At 62.9% G+C, this 18,086-nt stretch overlaps 3 protein-coding genes across 3 annotated transcripts in view; 2 read left to right on the top strand and 1 right to left on the bottom strand.

Moving 5' to 3' along the window:
* The first annotated feature begins 4,291 nt into the window (after positions 1-4,291).
* On the top strand, positions 4,292-8,143 carry TNFRSF13C (TNF receptor superfamily member 13C). The gene is made up of 3 exons (XM_040986879.1): positions 4,292-4,480; positions 4,711-4,935; positions 5,333-8,143. Exons 1-3 carry the CDS (start codon positions 4,345-4,347, stop codon positions 5,512-5,514), a joined length of 543 nt encoding a protein of 180 aa, XP_040842813.1. The 5' UTR covers positions 4,292-4,344; the 3' UTR covers positions 5,515-8,143.
* A 3,006-nt stretch (positions 8,144-11,149) lies between these two features.
* On the top strand, positions 11,150-15,013 carry SHISA8 (shisa family member 8). Its single transcript, XM_040988292.1, has 4 exons — positions 11,150-11,652; positions 13,546-13,679; positions 14,154-14,255; positions 14,416-15,013. The coding sequence occupies exons 1-4, from the start codon at positions 11,150-11,152 to the stop codon at positions 14,805-14,807; spliced, it is 1,131 nt and encodes a 376-aa protein (XP_040844226.1). The 3' UTR covers positions 14,808-15,013.
* Positions 15,014-16,611: 1,598 nt separating this feature from the next.
* The window catches only part of SREBF2 (sterol regulatory element binding transcription factor 2), a 41,963-nt gene continuing 40,488 nt past the window's right edge, over positions 16,612-18,086 (bottom strand). The window contains exon 19 of the mRNA XM_040986868.1: positions 16,612-17,870. Coding sequence (XP_040842802.1) covers positions 17,650-17,870 — 221 coding nt within the window. The 3' untranslated portion in view covers positions 16,612-17,649. The remainder of the gene's footprint in view (positions 17,871-18,086) is intronic.

Raw genomic sequence — 18,086 nt, 5'->3', positions numbered from 1 at the left:
GCCAGCCCCTCGACTCAGGGACCCCTCTTCCTCTCAGGCCTTCTCTGACCCGCTATTTGGAACCCTTAACTCCCTGGGCCCGCCCCTCTGGGTTTTCTGCCTGCACTTCTCATGCCCTGGCTCACAGTTTATAGCGGGCTTTCCCTGCTCGGGTTTTGTCTCCGTGCTTCCCAGCCGCCTCCCGGAACCTACACCAGGACCTGGCGCGGCCTGGGTGGTGTTGGCATTTGCTCATCCAGCAGAGGTGTCGGGCCAGGGACTCCTTGTTCCTGCTGGGGGGTATGAAAGACCCCTCCCACCTGACACCCCTGTTGTCTGCCACCCGCCCCCCAGGAGGAGGCCTCACCTCACTAGGGAACCCCAGGCCCACACTGGGAAAGCAGTGCCCTGACCAAGAACCCCGCGGAGTGCCAGAAGGTGGACAGGCATGTGCGTGAACGGGTGCCCGGAGAGGGGCTGCTCAATAAGCATGCTGGGACTGGGAGGACCCAGTGTCTGGCTGCTGTAGTCCTCCAGCGTCCAGAACCGAGAACATGAGGACACAGGAGGCTGTGACAAGGGGTCTCGGGGATGCTACCAAAGCGGGGAGCTGAGAGCTGGCACGCAGCAGCCCCAGACACAGAGGGCTCAAGGAGGAAGCAGTCCCCCTACCTGGAGACTCGGTTCCGGCCAAGGCCTTCTGTGAGCATGCTTAGATACTGCGGGCAGAGTGGGAGTTCAGAGTGCATCCTTGGCCCAGCACACTCTCACATCTAGCTCTGGGGAAACTGGGCCTCTCGCCCCAAGGGACTGCCACGACAGCGCGTTTGTCCCATAGGTGCCCTGTGTCCTCACTTCCTGCAGCCAGGCCGGAAGCACCAAGGGTACAGGCCACGCTTCACAGTCAGGTGGGCACAGGCCCCTGTACCTGCTGGCTCATCGTCCTTCTTGGAGTTTGGGGGATGGAGTCAAGGGAAGACCCCCTGCTGAGACATCTCAAATGAGCAGATTAGGCAGATTTGGTGAGAAGGGATTTTCAGCAACAAAGTCCCTCATTTCCCATTTAGGAATATGTTGAGGTCATAACTTATTTAAAGTAAAAAGGGAAATTTGCAAAAAAAAAGTTGATTAACCTTTATCTGTCAATCATAGCTCATTGTCAAAATGCCATATACAAGTGTTTGGGGAGTAGGTACCACAGGGCGGTGGGCCTGCCCGGGGGCACCGGGGGCTCCATGCCCCTCCACACATTCCTCGCCCAGGACGTCTAGCTGCTGGCGGTTCCTGAGCTGTATCTGTTACAGTATCCTGGTATAAACCATGGGGTGAGACACCAGGAGCCCCAGCTCTGGCTTCGGGCCCTGGGAGGTGGCAGCGGTGGCACCAGCTCACCAGGTGGGTCCCTGCCACGTCCAGGGGAGACCCGGGTTGAGCTGGTCCCAGGATCCGAAGCCACTCAGCGCATTGCAGACCCTGTGGTGACCCGGTGGACGAAGGTGCTGTCTGTGACGCTCCAGTAACTTATTTGAACAAGATTTTTTTAGATAAATGTAAAAGATTTGAATAAAGAAATTTGTAAACTTGGTTTGAGCTGTAAAAAAAAAAAAAAAGCATACATCGAGGAGTAAGCTAATTTCACTGGCGTGGGTGAAATTTCTCTTAACCACCAAGTCACCCAAGCCCCGGCGCGAGGCTGGCCGCAAGCCCTTTTGGGAGGCCGGAGTGAAAAGTTCTGTCTGAGGTCAGGCACCTGCACACACCACAGACATGAATACCCCAGGCTCCCTGCGGGTCCAGGCTCTGTCCCGAGCTCTGGCTCAACACAGACGCGTGGGAGCACCCAGTGAGCAGCTGCCACTACCCCCGCCCCCCAGCCAATGTCAAGGACTCCCCTAACTGAGACTTTTTTAAACATTTATTTATTTGTATTGCAAAGGCAGATATACAGAGAGGAAAATCTTCCATCCGTTGATTCATTCCCCAGGTGGCCACAATGGCCGGAGCTGAGCGATCCAAAGCAGGAGCCAAGAGCTCTTCCGGGTCTGTCACATGGGTGCAGGGTCCCAAGGCCTTGAGCCGTCCTCTACTGCTTTCCCAGGCCAGAAGCAGGGAGCTGAATCGGAAACAGGGCCACCAGGATTAGAACCAGCCCCTATATGGGATCCCAGCACATGCAAGGTGAGGACTTTAGTCATTAGGCTACCGCGTCTGGCCCACCTGAGACACCTCAAACTGCCACATCTCGCATCTGGGGCTACGTCGGGTCTCATGCCTGCTGTGAGCTGTGGCCCTCAGGTTTGCACCCTCAGCTCCGGGCCCACGGAGCCACTCTCTCCTGGGCACAAAAATCTCCCGACCCCTGGGTTCCCACAAGCCTCAGGACAGAGATGATACTGCAGGGGAGGGGGCTGCAGCCATCCCCTGGCCAGTGAGAGACCCCCATTGCCCTGGCGCTGCTCCGGACTCCCAGCTCCCCCCTCACGCCCACACCTGCCACCCCACACCCACTCCTTGCAGCTGCCCTGCCGCCTACGCCTTCCTGCTGTGGAGTTGCTGGCCCGTGGGCAGGGGGTGGGGAAGCAATGGGCCAGGTCCCCCCAAGCCTGGTTCACTAGGAGGGTATCCTGAACCAAAGACCTGGAGGCCGGTCTTGCGGCTAGCTGCTGCACCAGCCTTCTTGCTGTTTTCCCTGGCCGCACTCTGATTCCAGGGCAGCTAGAGAGAGACAGCCTTCTTTCCGTGGCAATGGGGGATGCCACGGAAAGACGTGTGGTGGCTTGCCTCCATGTTGGAGTGCCTGGTGTCCGTGTCAGCTTCCTTGCTGGGAAGCAGGGGATGGCTTGAGGATTTGGGTCCCAGTCACCCACGTGGAAGAGCCAGACGGGGTTCTGGCTTCCTGACTTTGACCTGGCACAGCCCTGACTGTTGCGGGCACGTGGAAAGTGAACCAGCAGATCAAAGATCTCTTTATTTTTGTTCTGTCTGCCTTCCAAATAAATAGGGGAAAATGCAATTTTTCAATTTTACTTTAGATTTTTTTTTTTTTTTTACGTAATGTGTTACTTGTGCGTGGGGGGTGGATAGCAGTGATTTTTTTTTTTTTTTTAGTTTCTTTATTTGAAAGAGTTGCAGAGATACAGCCAGATCTTCCATCTGCTGGTTCACTCCACAGATGGCAGCAATGACTAAGGTTGAGCTAAGCCAAAGCCAGGAGCCTCTTCCAGGTCTCCCACGCAGGTACAGGGCCCCGAGCCCTTGGGCCATCATCCTCTGCTGCTTTCCCAGGCCACAAGCAGGGAGCCGGATCGAAAGTGGAGCATCCAGGACTCGAACCCATGCCCCTTGTGAGATATCAACATCATAGGCGACAGCTTTAGTCACTATGCCCCGCCCCTACTGTCAACCCCTATTGGTGAGATACTAGAGCACGGCCCACATAATCCAAGGAGCCAGCAGCTGGCCTTAGCATGCCTTCATCCCTGTGGAGAGCCCAGCAGCTCCTGTCTGCCAGCGTCTGTGCGTTAACTGACCCACGGTCAGCACCCATGTGCACCACAGCCTGTTCCTTCTGCCCGTCTGTGCCCAAGCGTCCCTCACAGGGGGACCAGGGCCCCTCCCTCCCAGGATGCCCAACACGCACGCCTTCTCCTCAGGCCACTCCAGCTGGTTCTCTCTCACCAACACTGAACATCCAGCCAGACCCCTCCTCAGCCCCTGGGCGGCGACCCCTCTGGGAGCCGATTAGAGTCTGTGGTCCCCCAGGAGGCATCAGCCCTCGCCTCCCTCTGTACCCTCCACTGGCCCACCCCCCATGTGATAGGAACTTGTGTGTGCTTGAGACAGCTGGGAGATCCTGAACCCAGCCAGGGAGTAGGGATGGGGGGGGGGTCCCAGTGCTGGGAGACACCCCTCCTGCGTGACATCCCTCAGCAGGAGTCATGCCTTGAGATAGCCCTGGCTGGAGAGGGAAGAGGGAGGGGATGAAGGGGAGGGAGGGGAGGCAAGGAGGTTTGTGGGGCTGAAAGAAGATGCCTGGGGGAAGGGTCTGCAGCCAGGGTCAGCTCAAGGAGGACCCTCAGAAATGTCCACCCCCTCGGCTGCCTGGGAGCGGGCTCTGGTCTGGCTGCGGCTGGGTCCCAGTGCGGCAAGCTCTCGGGGCCCACCCAGCTGGCGTCTGAAGGTAATGGTTGAGTGGCTGAACAGAGGAACCACAGGTGGAAGACATGAGCTCCCAGTGATGGCTCAGGGTCCCACCCTGCAGGCAGGGGCGGGGCGGCGAGAGGGCAGGGCCCTCCCAGTTTCTTCCCCAGGGCAGAGAGGCAAGCTCAGAACTCAGCCCCAGCTGGTTGGAGTTCCTTCAGCACCATGAGGCAGAGCCCACGGCACCCGCGGGGCCGGGACGGCCCAGCCCCAACATCCTGCATCCAGGCCCAGTGCTTCGACCCGCTGATCCGCCACTGTGTGGCCTGCAGCCTCCTCCGTACACCAGAACCCAGGCACGGTAAGAGAGGCCCTTGGAGTTCTGCCTGGTGGAGCCCCGACTTGCCCAGAACTCATGCGGACAACAGACTCATGGGAGCCTTGTGGACAGGGCCTGGGTGGGCACCTGAGGGACCCTCACCACCGCCTCTCCTCCCCCACTTTCCTGCCCAGCCTCATCTGACCCTTCTGGCCTCAGGCCATCCTTTCTCTCGACCTCATGCCCTCTCTCCCTGTCCCCTGCACCTGCAGCGGGAGGCAGCAGCTTGGCGCCCGGGACAGCATTGCAGCCACAGGAGTCAGTGGGCGTGGGCATCCCCGAGGGGGCACTGCCCCTGCCCGGGCTGCTCTTTGGTGCCCCTGTGCTGCTGAGCCTGGTGCTGGCACTGGCCCTGGTGGCCCTGGTGACCTGGAAGCGGCGGCGGCGGCGGCGGCCAGGAGCGCCCTTCCTCAAGGTCCAGAACCCAGCCCCGGACGGTGAGTCAGGGAGAGCCCCCCCCAAGGGGAGGCTTGGTGCAGAAGGATGAGCCAGGGTGCCAGTGAAGGGAGGTCTGGACAGGGGATCAGGCCTCAGTGCAGATGGCGATGTTGCTCCTTCATGGCCAGATGAACAGGAAAATACAGGGTCCTGCCGGAAGCTCTGTTCCCAGTGACAGGATGCTGCTCTCCTGGTCCCTGGCCTTTAGCACCCCACCTTGCCAGGCCTCTGGCCAGGCATTTCCGGTCCCAGGGGTAGTCCATGTGCACCCTCACCAACCCCTCCCCCCCCTCACTGGGATACAAAACACCAGTAGAAACTTCCAGAGCAAGGCTTGGGAAGGGCGGGACCCAATACTAAGCCTCACCCGATACCCCTCCCTACCCTCACCCCCAGAGCCCCTGGATGATGTCATCATCCCCACCCCTGAAGCCCCAGATGCCACAGCTGCCAACTCACTTGGACCCGGAGAGAAACCAGGCCCTGTGCCCCCTGGCCACAGCATCCCAGTGCCTGCCACAGAGCTGGGCTCCACAGAGCTGGTGACCACCAAAACGGCCGGTCCAGAACAGCAGTAGCACCTGGAGGGCCCCTGCAAGCGGACCCCAGCCCTTCCTTCACGCCCCCAGGTCCCTGCTGCCCGGAGCCCAGGGTGGACTAGGCTTGGCCGGCCTGGGGATGGGTGGTAAGCCGGCTTGGGTGTGAGTCGCTTTGCACGGTTCGGGATACTCCAATTACGAGGGTTTCCTTCTAGAGTCTTCAAGGCACTGCTAAGCTAAAACGAACCTGGGGGAAAAAAGAAAGGCCGAGTGGGAGGATGCTGAATTCGGAGCGGGTGTTGTGCTTCTTTAGTACGCGGATGCGAGTGGCAGCAATGAGTAACCGGCTGATGGTTTCGCTCTGGGATTGAGTACAAGCTTATTTTAAGAAATACCCGGGAACAACAAAATGAAAGGCTGTGCTGGGCCGTGCGTCAGCCCAGGCGTAACGCAAGGCCCCTCGTGCACGCTGGCCTGGGGGCCAGCACTGAGCTCCCCCTTGGTTCCAGGGGAGCCGCCTTTTTCCCAGGGGTGCTGCAGGGGCTCAGCCTGGCCTCGCCCCAGTTCTGGACCAACCTGCACCCTGCCCGCTAGCCTCAGACGTGGGGTCACAGCTCCCACCCCAGACTCTGTCCCAGATGCTTCTGGGGAAATGGCCACAGCCTAGCCCCCCATCCCCAGGGACTGTCTCCTCCTTCCGGCCACATCCTCTCCCTGAGCTGCCCACCAGTGCTGCCTGGTAGCCATCCCCCGCCCCTCTGTCTTTCCCTCCAAGCCCAGAAGCGGCCATTCCCATCCAAGTCCCAAGTCCAGCTGGTCCCTCTTTCAGCTGCCCCTGCCCCAGGAGCAGGTGACCAGAGTGGGCTCTGCAGCAGCCAGCCAGAAGCAGTGGTAAGAGCCAGAAGTCTTTCTGCCCCAGGGCTCTGCCCTGGTCCTCCCCATCTCAGCCAGGACCTAGGCCTGAAGATGAAAAGGGTTGGGGAAACCCCTCCAGGACCCAGACATGCAAACCTCAGGCACCTTACTGTCCCGGCTGAGGCCCTGGTGGGTGCTGCTTTCCTTCTAGTCTTAGCATCTGGAAACCTGGGAAGGAGTAGGATGCAAGATTCTCCTTCCAGCCTGTGGCCCCCGCAGGAGGACTGGAAGGAACTGTGGGAAACGCTGTCTCCCTCACACATCCATTCCACAGATGAGAAAACTGAGACCCAGCAAATACAGAGCCGTTCCTTGGGGGTGGGGAGGAAGAACCAGGAGAGAGCAGTGGAGGGGTGGGTGAGGAGGGGTACAGCAGGAAGGGGTGGAGGACCTCCCGTGTCCTAGGTGTGGCTCCCTCAGAAGCCGTAGCCTGGACGCCTCACCTGCCCTGCATCAGGGCACCCAAAACGTGGGAAGTCTCCTGCTGTGGGTGTGTGTGTCTGCTTCAAGAAAACAGTGTTGTGTTTTACAAACCAAGAAGTGCATCTTGTAGACAGTGAAGAGGACAGCAATCCTGGCAGGCCCCCAGGGCAGGAAGGACGGTGTGCCAGGGCAGCTGATGGCCCCGTCACCGCGGGCACTCTGTCCGCACCTGCCCGGGCCCAGGTGGCATGTCGCTCTCCCCAGCACTTCCCAGGGAGGCTCCAACATGTGTCCTCTGAGCCTCTGGCTGTTTCCCCATCCAGCGAGTACCCCTGCCAGCATGAGCCCTGGTGGGCATCACTGATGCCAGGCGTCGCTGTGCCAGGCCTCCCCAAGCCAGAGCTCTGTTGCCATTGTGAGCTGCAGAGGAGCAAAGAGAAGCCCAGCTTGGTACAGGGACCTGGCTCAGGGTACCCAGGGCAGTGGTGGTGGTGCTGGGCCAGCCCAGCTCCTGCCCTTCATTTTGCCTACCCAGCACTAGGGCACTCTTCCCCTGCCCCCTTCAGGCAGTGATGCCAAGAACTACTTGTCCCCTGGGAGCCTGGCACCTGTCACCCTGGCTTAGGTCCCTCTATCCACAATGTCCCCGCCCCACCCCCACTCTCAACCTGGCAGGTGGGGGCGGGGCGCCTTAAGTCTCGGTTCCCCCTGGGGCTTCCGGCAGGCCCCTTTCACTTCCTGCCGCCTGGGCACCGGTGCTCAGCGAGGGAGAGGGGAGGCAGGCCTGACCCCTCACCTCCCACGGTGTCTGGTGTCTGCGGCTACCCAGAGAACCCACACCACCCAGCCCTGGGAAGCCAGCAGCACCTCCAGGCCCGTGGGAGCACCTGGGGCGCAATGACAGGTGGGACCAGGGGGGATTCTCCAAGGATGGCTGGGAGGGAGGCAGCAGATCTGCCTGGCCGTGCCCAAGGGACAAGAGGACAAGTGTCCGAGGTGGCCAGAAAGCTAGGGCGGAGCCCTGAGGAGAAAGAGGGGTCCTGGCCCTTTCCCTAGCCATCCCCCTCTCGCGACCCCGAGGAGAGAGAGGTGGTCTGGGCCTTTTGCTGGGCAAGCAAGTGGTTCCAGGCCCGGTCTCCCACAGCCTCCAAGCTGCTGAGAATCTGCTTGCTCCCGCCTCCCATCCCGGACGGCTCCCTGTGCAGTTAACACACGGCGCTGTGCGTGCCTTGGGGGACAGGGCTGAAAGACCCCATCTAGGGGTGGAAGGGTGAGGCTGGGGGCGTGGTGGGCCAGAAAAGGCGGGAGCATCCTTGGTCGCCGATGGACCCTCACGCAAGGTCTTGACCTTGGTGTCCCCCCAACCCGGATGTATGTGGTGTCAGGGTCGGGAATGAGAGGTGTTATTCAGGCCGAGGAGCATGCATTTACAGGGAGGGTGCTTGGGGTTGGCACTTTTCTGAAGCCTGAACCTCTGCTCCCTGTCCCCGCACTCCCCATGTGACCTCAGGAGCCCAGGGGTCCCCTCCTTCCCAGAGGCAGCTGGGGCCTGTCACCTTCACAGTCAGGAGACAAAGGCAGCAGGGGGGCCACTCCACATACCCCCTCCTGGGGCTGGAGGCACTGGCTCTCCAGGGAGTCCTGGGTCCTCCCACCCCTGCTTCTAGGGTGATCCCCCTCCACACAAAGGGAGGGTCCTTCAGTGAGCCTGGGCTGGCACTAACACCCACAGTGGTCCTGTTCCCAGCCCACGTGGGGGTCAGGGCTGCCCAGGTCAGGTGTGGGCACTCCCTCTGGGGTAGGAAGCACTGTTCTGGATCTGCCAAAGCTGGTGGACTGGTCCAGCCCAGGCTGTCTCCCCAGTGCCTAGGAGGCCCCAGGAGGACACCTAGCCTTCCACAGCTGGAGCCAGGTTCCAGCAAGGGCTTGTGTTCACAACCACACAGACACACATAGACACGCGTGTCCATAGAACCGCACGGGAGGACTGCTAGCACCCAGAGCTGGAGGCGGGGTGGTGCCCTTCAGGCACAGCTCATCTCCTCTGCCCGCCCCGCTGGGCTTGCTGCAGATGCCAGGGGTTATTTTAAGCCTGGATCGATGGGTGATTTTCAGTGATACAGGCCCGGCGGGGGACGGGCAAAAGACACAAGAGGCAGGTGCACTGGAGCCTGGCTGTCCCAGGCAGAGTGGTCCCTCTCCTGCTGGCTACATCCTAGCTCCCCTCACCCAGCACACGGCCAGGCACCAAGGGCCTAGTGGAGGGACTTGGCCAATCGCTCGAACTCCTGTCTGTACGGCTGGCCTGCCTGCTCCACTCCCTGAAGACCAAGTGGCCATATGGAGAGGGCAGCTAGTGCTCGGCTGAGGCCCAGGGGATGTGGGCACCTGTGGTTGCTGGCTGGCCACTGAATTGGACTGAGATGAAACCGGAAGCTGGAGGTGGGGGTAGAAGAGAAGGGCTGGAATTCAACTCCATCGCTGGACAGATGGCCACCACGATGCACAGACATTTGCAGGGAGCCAACACGAGGCCCCGTGCCTGCCAGGACAGTGGGGTCAAGAGGGGGCACAGGTCTACTTCCAGACCCAGTAGAGTGACCCTACCCAGGAAAAGGCCACAGTTCTGAGGGGACAGGGATGAGGTCTCTAAGCCAGCAATGGGGGGCACAGGGCAAGTAACTCTAGCAACCCCCGAGTGCAACAGGCCCCACATCCAGAAGACCAGGCTGTGTCCGGTTTCCAGGACCCCTGCCCCACCCCCAGGGGAGCCCTGGGGGGCAGCAGGAGAGGATGCTTGGAGCTGGCACCCATTCTGAGCAGAATAACAGTGTGAAGGCTGGAAGGACAGCTGCAAGGGGAGTTGCCGAAGAACCCAGCTCTGGGGCGATGTCAGGTGTCAGAGCTGGCTCTGGTGACCGGATTAAAGCAATCGCCTCAGCTGGCTGTGTCTCTGGAACCACTGGAAGTATTTTGGTAGGCTGGGGTCTCTGAACTAGAAGGATCTGGGGAACAGGCTGTTTCATAGTCATTGGGATCCCCAAAGGGCTACCGCAGGCACAGGACATCGTTGGGGTCCCTGCCTGGGTCACAGACACGTGAACTGGCCTGCCACCCTCCTGACAGGCTGTGGGAGGCGTGAGCCTGCTTGGCATGCAAATCCTCCACTGGGAAGCAGATCTGGCTTGGAGGCGGGAGGGTGCTGAGTGGAGCCCAGTTCTTGATCTTAGAGAACCCAGAGCAAGGAGGGTGGGCCCTCTGGCTGTCTGATCCAGTAAGCACCGTGGTGACTAGGGCGGCCAGGTCGGGAGTCCTAGGGGACGACGAGGGGGCTTGGAAGGACAGGTCTGCCTTCCTCTTCTCGGCCTGGCCACAGCTGGGAGGGCAGCAGGTCGTTTGAAGGCACTGACCAGGCCGCGGACATCACCCCGGGCAGTAGAGGGGGTCATCCTAGGGACCCGAGTTCGAAGTCCAGAAGGATCTGAAACCCAGGCGTGCACCCTAGGGGTCACCCTGCGCCAGGCCGCGCCTAGGAGACCCAGATTCCGACCTCTGCAGCGGCTGGCCGGAGGTTTCCCTCCTATTTGACTGGCGGGAAAACGGAGGCGCAGAGAGGAAGGGTCCTTCGGGCGACGGGAAGCAGAAAACGGCTTTGACTCTCCGGGCGGAGCCCGCTGCACCTGTAAAACGAGGGATGCGGGTCGTGGGCTCCAGACCCCAGGTCGCATTCTTCTAAGCCTTCGGCGGAAGCCACCGAGCGCCCCGATCCTGGGGCTGTTTTTTTCTGGAGGGTGTAGAGGGAGAAGGTCCCCAGTGGGGCCTGTGGCCCCGCCGCGCCCCTCCCGCCCCTCGCGGCGGCTGCGCTCCGCCCCCGGCTCTGCCTCCCGCCGCCCGCCCTCTTCCCGCGCTCCCGCCCCCGCCCGCCCGAGCCCGCGCCGGAGCCGGAGCGCGGGCAGCACGGAGCGGGCAGCGGCAAGGAGCGGCGTCCCGTGAGCCCCCGACCCCCGGGCTGGGGACTCGCACACGCTCCTGGGCCAGAAGTCAGGACCGCGCGCGCGGGCAAGGAACTGCCGCCCGGCTCGGGCAAGTCTCGGCGCGCGGACTGGCCGGCTTGGGTCCGAGGTGAGCCCCCTGCGGGCGACGCGCCCACCGGACTTGGGGTCCCTGGGGCTGGGGTCCGCCAGAAGACGGAGATAACGGCCAAGGACCGCGTCCGCTGGGACGTAGCGCCTCGGCAGCGGGGCCGGTGCGGTCCCTGAGGGTACGGAGGAGCCGGACTGGAGGGAGCCGCCGCGCTGGACCATGCGCGGGGCGCAGTAGAGGAGGCGCGGGCTCGATGGAGCGGGCAGGGACGCCGCGGCTCCGGCTTGCGCTCGGGCTGGCGCTGCCGCTGCTGCTGGCGCGGCCGCCGTCGGGCCGCGCGGGAGCCCCCGAGGCGCCGGAGCCCGCGGCGCCCGGCACAGCGGCCCCGGTTGGGGGAGACCGCTGCCGCGGCTACTACGACGTGATGGGCCAGTGGGACCCGCCCTTCAACTGCAGCTCGGGCGCCTACAGCTTCTGCTGCGGCACGTGCGGCTACCGCTTCTGCTGCCACGACGGGCCGCGGCGCCTGGACCAGAGCCGCTGCTCCAACTACGACACGCCCGCCTGGGTGCAGACGGGCCGGCCGCCTGCCCGCGCCCGCGACACCGCCGCGCCCCGGGACCCGGCCCGCGAGCGCAGCCACACCGCCGTCTACGCAGTTTGCGGCGTCGCTGCGCTGCTCGTGCTGGTCGGCATCGGAGTGCGCCTGGGCCTGGAACGGGCGCACAGCCCGCGCGCCCGGCGCACGGTGACTAGGTGAGCGCGCCCCGGCCGGGGACCTTACCCGCGGCGACCCGACAGCCCCCCACGGTCCGCGGAGTGCCCCCCTCCTCCTGGCCGTTTCTGGAAGGAAGCGTTATCCCCTCCGGGCTGTTCCTCTGTCTCCCACCCCCTACCCCGCAGACACCTGATACGATGCTGTCTCCCCTTGACCTTCCGGCCTATCTGGGGACAGGGCGGCCCTCCCGGTCCCGTGGCCTCCTCCGCAGAGCCCCGAGGGGCTGGCTGGCTGTACCAAGGGCATAAGCTTGAGACCCAGAGGAGCGAGCCTCACTGGCCACAGGCACGCTGGGCATCTTGGGACTGGAAAGGGGACCGGCCCTCAGGCCCTTGGTTGTCCTGGCTCCCTCCCCTCCTCTACCTTCCCTCCCATCAGCTCTGATCTGTCTGCCCCCAACCCCCAGGCTGTGACTCAGGCCTGCCCTCCCTTCCCTGGGGTTTCTAATCTCCCACACTTGCAACCCCCAAGCCTTTAATGGCCTCACGGTGGCTGAGACCAGGCCAGGTGCCAGCTGAGTTCTGAGCTGGGGGCTGGACCAGGCCTTTGCGGGGGAGGATGTGTCCATGTTCTGGTCCTGGCACTCCCCTCAGGTGCCCGCAGCAGCCATGTGCCCCTTCATTCATGGGGGGGAGACATGGGGTATGCAGGCTGCTGACCCCGTGAGAAATGACCAGAAGAAGCCTCCGTGACACAGTGGCCAAGGCCTTGGGTGGCACTCAGGCACCCCTAGAGCTCCACGCCACTCAGCACAGGGCGCCTTCGTGATGGGTCTCTTAGCCTGGCTGCTGCAAGCCGCAGGGGTGTGGACTCCTGAATTTGGGGCCCTTCTGTTGGGTGAAGGTTGTAGGGAACAGAATGGCTAGGAGGGGCCATAGTGCTTGAGGGCTGGTTTCCCTGGAGGGTTGGTTTCTTGGGGAAGTGCTGACCGCAATTCCATGTGGCCTGGGCCAGCACCAGTGCTGCCCTGCCTGGGCTCCCCGGGCCCGTGTGCCCTGACCCCCTTGTCCCGGCTTGGGGCTTGGGAGGGCTCAGGCTCATGTGTGGTGTGTTCTGAGCCCCTGCCCGCCCCCACCCCCCAAGTCTCACCTTCAACTCTGCCACGTATGTGCTGATGGCCAATGGCCATCTCAGAAGGCTTGGGGAAAGGGGGTGCCAGGGTCGACCCTTGGAGAAAGCTTATGCCAAGGCCCAGTGGCATGCTGTCAGTCATGTGGGAGAGTGGGGTGGGCAACCCTTGCCTAGAGAGGAGAACCCCCAGCTGCACCTCAGCCTCCCCAGCTTCCTCTCTCTCAGGCCAGCGGAATCAGTGAATCAGCCTTTGATGGCCCCAGCCCCCCGGAGGGGAGGGTCAGGCCGAGTCAGAAAAATCATGGGTTCCGGGAGCTGCAGGCAGCTGGGTTGAGGGCTGGGGCTGCTGTGTGGTAAAGCTCACGCTGACAGTCACAGCTGGGTGGGGGCTGGGTGTCCGGAACCCAAGGTCACACAGCCTTTTGGGTGGGCTCCCCTCTGTCATCTGTCCGCCCTCCATGCCTGTGCAGACAGTCATGCCACCTCACCCTCCACCCGCGGGGAGGCCAGGTAAAGGGGCTTCCTGGAGGAGGAGGGGCTTCAAAGTAGGAGTTTCCTGGGAGAAGGCGGAGGAAAAGGGCGGAGCAGACACAAGAGACTCACCTGGTCAGAGGCTTGTGGACCAGGGCTCTGGGAAGGCGAGAAAAGGGACCCTCAGCCCTGCCCAGCCCTGGCACATGGCTGGTGTGGGGTGCAGGCGAGTGAGGCTAATGGGGCAGGGGTGAGGTGGGTCACCCAGGCGCTTTCCAAAGGTCCACAGAGAGCTGGAGCGGGCTGCCCTCGCCACTCTGTCCCCACAGGACACTGACAGAACTACTGAAGCAGCCGGGTCCCCAGGAGCCACTGCCTCCACCCCTGGGCCCGCCTCTGGGGAGCTGTGTCCAGGTGCAGATGGCGGACAGCCTTCCCCGGAGTTCTGCCCACGACAGCACAGGTGGGCACCTGCTGATCTGCCGCAGAGGCGGGAGGGGCACCATGAGGGTAGGAGTTGGCCCCTCTGCTGCTGAGGCTCTGCAGCGCCTGCCCCTGTAGGTGTGGGTGGTAGTGAGCAGCCAGCTGGTTGCTCCTTTGACATGGACCCCTTTGGGGACATTCCCGGGGTCGCTGAGCCCACTGGGTTGCCGGGGCAGGGTTTGCAGCCGCCTTTCTCTGGGATCTGAGTTCGGGTGGGAGCCACTGCTCCCACCCCTGTGGGGAATGGTCCTGGTGGCCCTGGTGCACGCAGGCAGGCTCCGCGGCACCCCTCGGAGCTGGCTGTTATGGGCCACAGGGTTTGTGCCGGGTGCTGGGACTTCTGAAGGTGGACCGAGCTCAGTCTGGCCAGGAGAGCCCAGCTCCCTCCCCGCAGCTGGGGAGGGGACTGTGCAAGGCCAGGCTCCTCTCACCACCGCCCCTCCTCATCCTGCAGACAAGAACCGCCTCAACAACGCACCCCTGGGGTCCACTACCCCGGGGCCCCCACGCGGCCCCCGGCTGCAGCTGGACTACGCCAAATATGCCAAGGTCGCAGGTGGGTGGTCTGGCCGGTGCTTACGGGGGCGGAGGGAGGGACAAGCAAGTTCCCCCTTCCCACGAGGCCTGGCTAATCCGAGCTCGGATTATATAGCCTGACCCGGCCCCTTGACTTCCCCGCTGCCTGCTTGCTGACCCCCCTGGTGCTGTCCCCACAGAGACCACCTCGCAGGACTTCTCCCAGCGTTTTCCCGCACCGGAGCAGGCTCCGCGGACGCTTCCCGTGCGGGCTCCGCGGCCACCCGAGGACCTGCCCGCTCGGCTGGACGCCTGCCCCTGGGCACCACCGGGCTACGCGCCCCCTGTCGTCCCGGCTCCCTCGGGTCCCTACGTGGCCTGGACCGCGGGCCGTGCCCGGCCCTGTCCGCGCAGCCACCTGGCGGTGCAGGCGTCCTCCGCGGCCCGGCGGCCGGGCCATGCTCCTCGGCGCCACTTCAGCGTGGAGAAGCTGCCCGAAGCCTTGGGCCCGGAGCCTCCTGGCCTTTACAGAGGTGTGAGCCGCGGCCCGAGGCACCTGAGCACCAACAGCAAATCTGAGGTCACCGTGTGAAGGGCCTCTGGATGTCCTCGGGAGGTGTCGCCCGAGCCGGCATGCGCCTGGTCCGGGGCTGGCCGGCCCCGCCGTCTGCCCGTACTGGACCGGGGGCCTTGGAGTCTGCAAGGCCGGGAACGGACACGCCCGTGGCTGTGGCTGTGGAGCTGCCAGGCCCGGCACCTCGTGTAAATAAACCCTGGGACAAAGTTCCCGCCCCTTAAATAAAGGAGCCTCGGCTTGGCTTGGAAGAGACCCTGGTGGCGGCTTGGTCACCGGGTGGACAGACGGTCATGCAGGCAGAGGCACAGCATGCCGGGAGTGGAGGACTCTCCCGGGCTGGAGGCCAGGAATAGGAGCCAGAAGAGGCTGGTGCCCACACCGGTGGGGGCCTCGGCAGGGAGCAGTGAGGCGAGGCTCGGGAGGGTCAGGGCTGTTGGTCCAAGGCCCTGTGGGGGGGCCCGTGCCCCAGCCCGTCGGCAGTCAGTGGAACCTGGCAAGATCCCAGGGACAGGTTGGCCATGGCCTGGCGCCGGGCCTGCAGGCTGCTTGCCCAGCCTCTCCACCCAGGAGTGTGGGTCCTGCAGACATCTGGTGCTCAGGAGTAGGGGAGCACCCAGGAGATGTTCCTGGGGTGAAAGGCAATGTGGGGAGATGGAGCACAGGCCCTGGTGGTGCCCCTCGCAGCCACACATCCTGCTAGGACCCTCGGCATCTGATGGCAGCCCAGGCTAGCCACCTGTGTGCGTCTTCCACAGGCTCCCACAGGCTCCCCTCAGCCAGGTACTGCATGGGGCTGTGTGTGACCCTGCCCAGGCACCTGGGGGTGGCAGCATGACCTTGCTCAGGGTGCCTGGCTCCCTTCTGTGTGCTGGTTACAGCTGTCTCTGCTCATAGCCCTGTGGGGGTGTGTCTTCTCAGGAGGGTCCCTGTCACCAGGTTCTGTCCCCTACTGATGGCCTGGCTGCCTTGGGCACCCCCCAAATTCTCACCTGTTGGATTCCCCCTCCCCAACCCCCACCTCTTCTTGAAGGCTACTGAGGAACCAGGACCTGGCAGGGAGGTGGGGGTGGGGACCCTGGCCCTTTCCTACAGCTGTGGAGAGCCGGGGGAGGGGGGTGGGTGCTGAGTCACAGAGCCTGCTGAGACAAAGCATCAGGCTCCTGGGCACACAGGCCACCCACACCCACCTGCCCTGATGACGCAGGCCCTCTATGGGTGTGCAGCAGATGGGCATGACCCCTCTCTTGGTCCTTGGGCCCAAGAGCCCTCGGCCTCTGTCTCACTTGAGCCAAGCTGGGTCATGTATTGTGGCCATCACAAGAGATGCTGCCATGATTGGACAGGTCCAACTGCAGTGAAGGTGGCCAGGTGGGAAGGATGGGGGTCCAGGCTCACTGCTTACTCTGCCTCTGACCAGGCCTGGGTCTCCGCCTCCTGACTTGTGGCCACGCCCCCTAGCTTCTGGAGCAAAGCCTCCTGCCAGCCTCTCCAAGTGCACCTGCTGTCAACGGCCACCTGTTTAGTTCAAGACAGGCACCAGCAACCCCCTTCTGCACATGAGGAAGGAGAGGCTGAAGGGTGACCCAGCTGGGCAGTATCCACTTAGGGGTCTACAGCCCACGTCCCAAAGCATGCAGCCAGCACCATGCCGGGGCCTTGGCCGCCTGCTGCCCTTTCGTCCCAGCCCCTTGCCTGGCTACATGCACATGGCAGGCACTAAGGGAGGGGGGCCTCTCTGCAGGCCCCGGGAGTGGGAACTGCCCCCCATACCTGGTCTGTCCCCACAGCAGTCACAATACAGACCCTCACACACACCGTGTGCTGGGTGGTTGCAATCTGTTTATTGAGAAACCTGTCTGGGACATGGTGAGGTGACATTGAGGAAGCCACAGGTGTAGCCTGTTTCTGTGAAAAACCCGCCCCCACCCCCATACAATAGCGAGAAAAGGCAAGTACACTCACACACACACAACACGGCCCCGCAGGGGACAGGCACAGGAGCAAAAAAAAAAAAAAAAAAAATTGTGGGATGAGGGTAGCCCGGTCTGCATGCCCCATCACAGGGGCCTCTGAGTCGTGCACCCCCAGTCTGCCCTGGGCCTCCTGTCCCAGGGGAGCTGCAGGTCACTGCCCAGGGCCCACCTCAAGGAGGCACTGGTCCCGGCCACACTGGCTAGCTTTCAGGTCTGACACACCCATGGAGGTAGGCGCTGGGGGCAGTCTGGAGGCTCCTGTCCCAGCGGTGGCTTCCCCCTTCCTCGCCCGAGCCCACCCTGAGCTGGGGCCAATAGCCCAAGGGTGGGAGGGGACATGGGAAGGAACAGGACAATTAAATAATATACCGTTTATTAAAAAAATTAAAAAATAATGCCAACACAATTTCATCCATCCTCGGGCCTGCCCCGTCTCCCCCAGCTTGCCTGCCGTCCATGAGACTGAGAGGACAAGGCATGGCGCACCCAGGTGCATGTGTGTTGGAGAAATGAGCCATTGCAGCCACTTTGCCCAAGCACGCACTAGATATAAAAACCTTTATATAAAATGGGGAGGGGCATGGCGGGCATGGAGACCCCTGCCCTCCATCGCAGGGAGCGACAGGGGATGGGTTTTCTGAGGCAGTCTGGGCCACTACCTGCTTCCCCATAGGATGCCCAGTTCCTACCTCGTGGGAAGTTGTGGACAGCAGCAATGCCCGGGGCACACTGGCCTGACATGACCCGAAGGCCTTGGGTGCTGACGGCTCCAAGTGGGAGGCCCGTCCCTGCAGCCCTCGGCATGGGGGGGGGGGGAACAGGGACAGGTGGGGCACTCGGGAGGGGTGGACATGGAGATGGAGGGTGGTAGCCGGGCCGGGCGGTCAGGAGGCGGCGATGGCAGTGCCCCCGCCCAGCTTGACAATCATTTGCTGGCAGTCGGTGTAGGAGCGTCGGTCGCCCACTTTTTCCAGGGTGCGGGCAGCCTCAGCCAATAGTACTGCCCGCTGGCCCGGGGAGGAGAGGAAGGAGAGGGGCAGGTGACGGCAGGCCAGCAGGATGGCGGTGGCCCGTTCTCGTTGGCCTGGCCAGGTATCCACGTCTCCTACAGGAGTGAAGACGTGGGCATGAGTGGAGGAGAGCTGGCAGGAGGTGGGTCATGCCCAGGGCTTCCTGTGGGCTCACTGACTCTCCACACCCATCCCATGGTGGGTACCATGGAAGGTGAACCTAGCCGTAGCTGCTGGCTGTTCTGTGGTGCCTGCTCCTGTATGGCACCACCAGCCTCTCCACTAATGTTTGTTGGTGCTCGACTCCCACC

The sequence above is a fragment of the Ochotona curzoniae genome, unplaced genomic scaffold, assembly GCF_017591425.1.
Source record: "Ochotona curzoniae isolate NIBS_2020 unplaced genomic scaffold, NIBS_Ocur_1.0 contig_1014, whole genome shotgun sequence".
Lineage (NCBI taxonomy): Eukaryota > Metazoa > Chordata > Mammalia > Lagomorpha > Ochotonidae > Ochotona > Ochotona curzoniae.
The sequence above is the reverse complement of the archived record's forward strand: the minus strand, read 5'-3'. Positions and strand labels throughout refer to the sequence as shown.

What these genes read in the sequence shown, in the direction of transcription:
- SHISA8 (XM_040988292.1), top strand. Translation starts at nt 11,150, where the DNA reads ATGGAGCGGGCAGGGACGCCGCGGCTCCGGCTTGCGCTCGGGCTGGCG. An exon ending in TTCTGCCCACGACAGCACAG is followed by an intron (nt 13,680 to 14,153) that starts GTGGGCACCTGC and finishes CTCATCCTGCAG; the next exon opens with ACAAGAACCGCCTCAACAAC. An exon ending in CAAATATGCCAAGGTCGCAG is followed by an intron (nt 14,256 to 14,415) that starts GTGGGTGGTCTG and finishes CTGTCCCCACAG; the next exon opens with AGACCACCTCGCAGGACTTC.
- TNFRSF13C (XM_040986879.1), top strand. Translation starts at nt 4,345, where the DNA reads ATGAGGCAGAGCCCACGGCACCCGCGGGGCCGGGACGGCCCAGCCCCA. An exon ending in TACACCAGAACCCAGGCACG is followed by an intron (nt 4,481 to 4,710) that starts GTAAGAGAGGCC and finishes CTGCACCTGCAG; the next exon opens with CGGGAGGCAGCAGCTTGGCG. An exon ending in CCAGAACCCAGCCCCGGACG is followed by an intron (nt 4,936 to 5,332) that starts GTGAGTCAGGGA and finishes CCTCACCCCCAG; the next exon opens with AGCCCCTGGATGATGTCATC.